Source organism: Prunus dulcis, chromosome 5 (genome assembly GCF_902201215.1).
Source record: "Prunus dulcis chromosome 5, ALMONDv2, whole genome shotgun sequence".
NCBI classification, from domain to species: domain Eukaryota; kingdom Viridiplantae; phylum Streptophyta; class Magnoliopsida; order Rosales; family Rosaceae; genus Prunus; species Prunus dulcis.
The window spans coordinates 15,714,018-15,721,095 of record NC_047654.1 but is presented as its reverse complement, the minus strand read 5'-3'; the positions used below and the strand labels follow the sequence as shown (position 1 = coordinate 15,721,095).

The following is a 7,078-nucleotide window of genomic DNA, read 5'->3' as shown; positions in this document are numbered from 1 at the left end:
CCATTCGAATTTTAAAAAAAAATTAAACAAAAAATCACAGTACTCAATCCATCCACCAAGAATCCTGGTATTCTAACCTAAGCCATAATATTATCCTTCGGGACATTTTCACGCCAAGGAAAACTTGCAATTAAAAATTGTTCCAAAAGAGAATGAATGAATGACTTTGCAGTCCAAAGCAACGGCCCACTGTTTTTGCTTCACTGAAAGCCTAGGCTGTGGGCTGTGGATGGCAATGTCACAACATATGGGCTCTCCACTTGTCTTTAAAAAAAAAAAATGAATGGGAAGCAAGAAAATTGCAGTCCAAACACTGACTTTTAATGGAAAAACATGTATCTATTTTGGCCAATAGCAATAACTTCTTCCTTTTGGCAAGTTTTTGAAGAAAAAAAAAAAACCAATATGGCCCACCATATGTGTGTTCTTGAAGGCTTTTCTGTTCTTTTAAACCAATGAATTTGCATTTGCGTGTAGATCATAAACGTATAGGCTTATAATTTTGATTGTTTGCTTCTTTCTTTTTGTTTATTTTTTTTATACAAAAAAATCATTAGATTTTAAACTAAAATTTTTAGTTTGCCTACCCATTAAAAAATTCTTTGTTCCGCCTTTGAGTCCAAATTTCTCATATATTAGTTAAGGGATGAAATTTCTGTGCAGCTTCTTGGTTCAAATATTTCATAGGCTTCCGTTGAATTTTTAATCATTTTAGTTATTTTCATCAACTACTAGTCTTGTACTATTCACAGTCAACGGTCTTGGTTTTGTGATCATATCTTTATAAATATGATTGCCTCATGCTGTCCATTCTCATCTTTGGGTGGATAAGGTGTTGATCCTACAGTACTACTCCATGTAGGAAGATTTCAACTTTTCTCTTTCCGTTGTTTATCTTTCAGATTACTGGCTCAGTCTTTTTATATCCTCATCGCCTGCATACACAGTTCATCCTTTGTATTGTTGCAGTGGGATCTGATTTCTGTTTTCTTGGTGTTGAAAGCTTTCAGTTTCAGAAATGGCGCAATTTGGTGGAAATCCCTTCTTCAGTTGCAGAAATTGCCAAAATCCTCTTGCGCTGCGTGATGATCTTGTATCTAAAAAGTTTGTGGTGAGCAATTAGGTGATGTAGTTGAGTTGACTCCCTTGTTATCAACAAAATTTTGGATGAAAACTAAAAACTTATGCTATTATTATTTATCCCAAAACTTATGGCATGATATTTGATATATATTTTTTCTTTACCCTCCTATGTCACTATGGTCAAATCCGTTACTTGGCCCCGGCTCCTGAAGAGGAGCTTCCTGAACCGGAATCCGGGGCCGGGAGAGGCCATACTTGATGAATGAGCTTGTTAGTTTGGTTAATTACTTTGGTGTTTTGTTCTGTAAACAAGCACCAACTTAAATAATCTTATGATCCAACAATTTAATCACAAATGTATGCTTATATTAATGACTATATGTGCAATTATATATCGAACAATGAAATGGGTTGTGTTATTTAGACAAAATCGGGGGCAGGATATATGTTCTCTCATGCAATGAACATCATTGTGGGACAAAAGGAGGACAGGAAGTTGATGACTGGCGTTTTCTCTATAGCTGACATATTTTGCAGCAACTGTGGGGAGGTCTTGGGTTGGAAGTACGTTCGAGCTTATGAAATATCTGAGAGGTACAAGGAAGGCAAATTTATAATTGAGAGAGCAAAGATTGCCAAAGAGTACTAATAGTAATTCCCCCCCATTACAATTTACAAGGCACTTTGCTGCTCATAATAATTCCATTTGGAAACTCTTTTTTCACTTGTTTGTTTGTTGAGAAATGTAGATTCTCATCTTTTTTATATTTATAATTTGGGACAAATTTGGATTCGGAGGCGCAAGCATTGTTTGTTGGGTAGTTTTTCCACCCACAAATTGCTGGCATGCTAGCGTCAAAGTGCGTGGAGATGTTTAAAACAGAGATCAAACTATGCAAATCTCTTAAGAGTACGTTCATATAATTTCAAATACTCATGCAGCATATTAATCAAGCACAACATAAAGCCAGCAGCAAGAAGAAGTTAACGTTTCGGCTCAACCCGAAAAACAAGAGCGTAGCAAAGTATACTGCCATCAATAAATAAAATTCCTCCTTAAGCATTACTAGAACACAATACAAAGATGATCTCAAGATTGTGAAAGAATTCTATTCTATTGTTCTTGGAAGTTGGAAAGAAGACAACTGATCAAACAAAAATACAAGTAAACGTGAACTGTCATCAAGTTTAAATCTTCTGTAACTGATGTTTTACATCATTAACTAACAATAATCACACATTTGAGGATGTTTTACTCACTAGCTGTGTGATCCACTATCCCCATGCACCGGATGCCGCCGAATATCAAACTGGTCAACAGACTCCAAAGGAGTGGCCGTCTCATTTCTGATCCTCTTGATCTTAGGACTTAACAATCCCCTGTGCCTAAACCCATACAGCGTAAGCACCTGGTTATCTGCAAAGTTGAAAGCCCTCTCCATGCTGCTCAAGCACCTCTCAACAGGGTAATCCCCGTAACTTCCACAAGGCTTGCAACCCACAAAATGGGTCACAAATGGCCACCTCTCGTCACCCAACCCCGGATGATACTTTTCGATCATCTCTTCATACCGATCCACCAATCCAGCCCAGTAACCGTGCAAATAGTAGGAATTCTCAACATACACCTTCTCCATCCATTGATCCTTCTGTGAAAGCAACAAGTATATCAATGCTGACTGATCATCTGCCTCAAATGCCGGCCTCCCCTTCAAATTGGCAGTCAAAATCTTCCCAGCCTCCTCTCTTATCGGACCCTTGGGACCCATTGGAGCCCAAGCATCAAGCAAATCCAAAGACCACTGGCAATTCCTAAACAAAAAACTACCGGTATTCAACGCAATCCACGACTTCTGCTCAAACAACAAATCCGGGTACCCATGAATCACAAGATTATGACTATTATACTTGGAGAGTGGAAGCTCAAACACCATATCAGTAAACAATGCATCACTGTCCATCCACCAAATCCACTCAACCTCAGGATGCGAAAGCATCAGTTTTCGAATCAAAGGCAATTTGGCCCAATAGCCAGCAAGTTCCTTATCTAGATGAGCTAAATTATACACAATCTCAATGCCATGAAGTCTACAATAATCAATCTTGTTCTTAATTACTTTCAACAAATAATGGTCCCCAATTGGGTTATCACACGGCTTAGGAGGAGACCCAGTTACGAGCAAAACGCGAGGCTTACCGTTAACCAAGCTCGGGAACTCAGGGTTGGATTGAAGCCAAGCCTTCCGCTCTTTGTCCCAATTCACGATCTTGGGTCCCAGAGTGTATGTGATGTTGGGGTTGATCTCGGTCTGAGTCAGCTCATCCGGGTCGTTGGGGTCGGAGTCGGATCGGATCTCGGCGAGGATCCGATTGGTCTCCTCGATGATGTTCTGGTTGACGGCGTCGGCCTCGGAGCTACCCAGGTTGCCGACCCCGATTGTGCCTCGGAGGACAAGGATGGTGACGAAGCCGCAGAGGATGGTGATTTTGATGTTGTTGAAGGTCTTCTGGATCTGGCGGCCACGTGGCAGAGACCCATAAGCACGACCTGCTCGGCCATTGGCTGAGGTTCCAGTGGTGCTAGTGGGCAACCCACCAGCACTTCTCTTCTGAGCTGTAAAACTACTGTCTTGACCCATCTCTCTCTCTCCCCCTCTTTCTCTCTAAAACCTGCTCAAACTGTATATGTATGTAAATATATGCTGTTGGCTTGTGTAAATTTGAGTGTGTTTTGGGTTTTTGGGTGGTACTGTAAATTTGTATAAAAAAGGCTAGAAGAAGCCTGGAAGACGCTGTAAAACCCTAGAGGAGGGTGATGGGGAAGAAGAGGACATGGTGGGAGTGTTTGGTTATGGCGAGGTGGCAACTGCTGGCGAGGTTGGTTCGAGGTCCGTGTGATTATTTGAGAGATGATTAGAAATTGGGGAAATGTAGAGACATGTGTCCAACACCGACTGTCGTGGGGCTTTATGTCTTTATATTTTATTGTCTGATCTGGATTTGGACTATTTTTTTTAATTATTATTTTTGGCCCAAATCTCATTGGGTCTCGTCGAAAATGAATATGGAGCCCGGATTTACTGGACCTCTGACCTATGGTGATCACGTGTTTCATCTCCCATGAGAGAGAATTGTGGGGCATGCCTTCATCACCATACATTGTGTTCACCGGTAGAATCATGTCAATGTAATAATGGTATTTGATGAGGTATCTTGCAAAATTTGTGATATCTCCAGAATAAATGATTAATAATGTTATCACTGCATGTATGGTTCGGGGCACTAAACTTTAAGTCAATGAAACTGTCATGTGTAATCCCCGAAGATGAGAATGAAATATGTTCATTTTCGTATTTTAAAACACTGAAAAGTAAAGGTTAAGAAATGTCACTTTTTCATTTCTATTTTTAGTGAAACCTTAAAGAAAATACTTTAGTCATATCTCATTCGACTTCAATACAATAGCTTGACACTTTGATGAAGAGACACACATTTCTAATTTACTCATTTAAGATGAGAAAACAATGGATGTCTTTTTTATTTCCTTTCCAACCATAACTATAATCTCCAACCTTTTAATTATTTCAGAGTCAATGGGAGCCTCCTAAGCTTAGCAGCTGTGTCCGGCCTGTTCTGCACCTCCGCCTCCACGGCTGGAATTTGACGCGTGGTACCAAACCACCAAGAAACGCGTTTCAGCTTCGAAACGCCGACTTGTATTTTCCATGAAGAATGTTCACTCCCATGCCACTTCAAGCGCGTGCAAAACAATACCCTCCCCAATTCCACGTCGTCTGACTAAACCAACTGGGCATGTGAGTTTGGTGCTAGATTGGGGATCGAGGGCCCCACAAGATCCCATGTCAGCTGCTATGTCAGTCTCCAGTGTCTTGATGCTTATGGTCCATGTGCCATGTTTCAACTCCCTGTCCCTCTCTGGCGGATAGCAGGCAGAGCAAGCCTTTTTTTTTTTTTTTTTTGATGCAGTTGCTTGCTTCCCCTTTTCATTTTTTAATTTTTCAATATTTTTATTAGCAGGGTTTTATTTCCATTTTTAATTTGATTTTTTTTTGGTAATATATAAATTAGCAGGCCTCATTAATCTAATAAGATGCAATTACTTGCGGTGATGATGCTCAATTAGACGCAAAGAAGACAACTGTGACAAACAATTTAATAAAATTGGGTACAAATTTACCTTCCTAACTTTCTGGATCACAAGGATTATTAAATTAATCAACCAACTGGTAGACTAAAATGTGATGAATTTACCAATAGTTTACAACTTGGCTAAAATTACAGAAAAGTGAAAGAAAACAGAGTTACAAAAAAACATATAAAATGTGATCATTTGATACAATTTTCCCTAAGCTCTCATTACAAGTTTACCAACCACTTCAGATTCAAAGCCAGCTCAACCACTATCACCAGGCAAAACACTCAAAATTCAGTTCATTTGGCCAAATGAGTAACCATTCAAACAGAACAGGCATACAAACATTGTATTTCCATTACCAATGTCATATTGCTTCAGATATTTTTCAAGAGTTTTCATTTTCAACCAATGTATACGGATACAGAACCGAAGGGAAAGCTAAAGAAAGAAAACGGTACAAGTTATAGGCATACCGGTTAAGTTGCAGCAGATTTCTTCTTTTCCTTCTTTACCTTCTTAATTTTCTTCTTCACCTCCATCTTTGTCATCTTCTTCTTCACCTTCCTCTCTGTCATCTTCTTCTTGGTCTTCTTTGTCTTGCCCATCTTCTTTTTAACTTTCTCTTGATCCTTTGCTTTGGCGCAGTCTATAAGGCTGAGCTTTTCCTCATTCCTTATTGGCTTGAAAACCTCTGTGATTGAGGGGTCCAACAAATCACTTGAGCAGCGAAGAGTTACACCCATAGCCATGGCTTCATCCCAAAGTTCTCTACCCTTTTCAAAGTCCCCTCCCCTACAAAACTTGGGAATCAGCACATCATAAACAGGTCCATAACCACCCAATGAGCTTGCCTTCATCCTTTCAAATAGCTCAAGAGCATAATATGGTCTCTCATTTCCAACGAGTATGCCAATCAAATCATAGTAGAACTTGCAATTCGGTTGCAGGCCCTCTGCAAGCATCTCATCCACCATCTTATTTCCTTTACCAAATCTGCCGGACAAATACAACACTCTTGTAACAAGATAATAGCTGACCCAATCCGGAGAACAACCTGTTTTCTTCATAGTCTCAAGAATGTTACAAGATTCCTTGACTCTTCTTGTTCTTCCCAAGCAAGACAGCAATATATTGTAACTAATGGAATTTGGAAAAATTCTATATGTCCTCATCTCAATCATCACATTTAAAGCTTCGGGAACAAGTCCAGAAGCATTGCATTTAAGGTTTTTCATACAAAGGCTCCTAAGGAATGTGTTATAGCAAAACAAGTCTGGCATGATCCCAGCTGACTTCATTTCTTTGATTATTCTTCTTGCTTCCTTCACATTCTCCTGCACAGACCATCCATATAAGAGACTCTTATAAATGCAAGGCTCTATACCAGCAATCTTATCCCTATGGTGCCAAACAACCCCTTCTGCTCTCTTAGCATGCCCTCTAGAACAAAGCGCATTGACAATGCCGGTGACTGTATGACCATCTTGAGGACACTTGTATGTGCTCAAATTCTTAAACAGACCCAATGCCTCATCTTCCCTCCCCAACTTGACCAAAGCCTCAGCAACAAGGCCAAAAGTCTGAGCTTCCATTGCCCTTCCAGTCTTCACAAGGTCAGAAAGTAAAATGTGCATTGCCGTGTGGTCCTTCTTCTCCGCGAAAACCCGAATGCCATAGTTATAATCCTTGTCTTTCAAACCATAATCCAAATTCTTATGACACCACGAGAAGAACCTGAGCAACCTTCTAGTGGGTGCTTCGCTTTTGCAAGAATCAATGACTTGGGTCACAAGCGACGATGTCAAGGAACCTGTAAATTTATTTAGACTCAATTCCAAA

At 40.0% G+C, this 7,078-nt stretch overlaps 3 protein-coding genes across 5 annotated transcripts in view; 1 reads left to right on the top strand and 2 right to left on the bottom strand.

The window, feature by feature from the left end:
• Window positions 1-670: 670 nt before the first annotated feature.
• LOC117627451 (protein yippee-like At4g27740) lies at window positions 671-1,887 on the top strand. Of its 3 annotated transcripts, none has more exons than XM_034359567.1 (3): window positions 671-858; window positions 970-1,111; window positions 1,508-1,887. In XM_034359567.1, the coding sequence occupies exons 2-3, from the start codon at window positions 1,019-1,021 to the stop codon at window positions 1,730-1,732; spliced, it is 318 nt and encodes a 105-aa protein (XP_034215458.1). In that variant the 5' UTR covers window positions 671-858; window positions 970-1,018; the 3' UTR covers window positions 1,733-1,887. The 3 variants fall into 3 exon arrangements, with proteins under 3 accessions (XP_034215458.1, XP_034215456.1, XP_034215457.1); XM_034359566.1 differs by having other exon boundaries at window positions 674-858; window positions 1,004-1,111; XM_034359565.1 differs by having other exon boundaries at window positions 673-1,111.
• A 201-nt stretch (window positions 1,888-2,088) lies between these two features.
• Window positions 2,089-4,026, bottom strand: LOC117627447 (probable xyloglucan 6-xylosyltransferase 5). The gene has a single exon (XM_034359561.1). The coding sequence runs from the start codon at window positions 3,720-3,722 to the stop codon at window positions 2,343-2,345; it is 1,380 nt and encodes a 459-aa protein (XP_034215452.1). The 5' UTR covers window positions 3,723-4,026; the 3' UTR covers window positions 2,089-2,342.
• A 1,305-nt stretch (window positions 4,027-5,331) lies between these two features.
• Window positions 5,332-7,078, bottom strand: part of LOC117627444 (pentatricopeptide repeat-containing protein At5g61370, mitochondrial) — a 12,758-nt gene continuing 11,011 nt past the window's right edge. Inside the window, exon 2 of the mRNA XM_034359556.1 lies at window positions 5,332-7,061. Coding sequence (XP_034215447.1) covers window positions 5,716-7,061 — 1,346 coding nt within the window. The 3' untranslated portion in view covers window positions 5,332-5,715. The remainder of the gene's footprint in view (window positions 7,062-7,078) is intronic.

Bases quoted from the DNA above. Each gene is read 5' to 3' on its own strand.
- LOC117627447 (XM_034359561.1), bottom strand. From the start codon at position 3,722: ATGGGTCAAGACAGTAGTTTTACAGCTCAGAAGAGAAGTGCTGGTGGG.
- LOC117627451 (XM_034359567.1), top strand. From the start codon at position 1,019: ATGGCGCAATTTGGTGGAAATCCCTTCTTCAGTTGCAGAAATTGCCAA. The intron at 1,112-1,507 runs GTGAGCAATTAG...TGTGTTATTTAG, and splicing joins TTGTATCTAAAAAGTTTGTG to ACAAAATCGGGGGCAGGATA.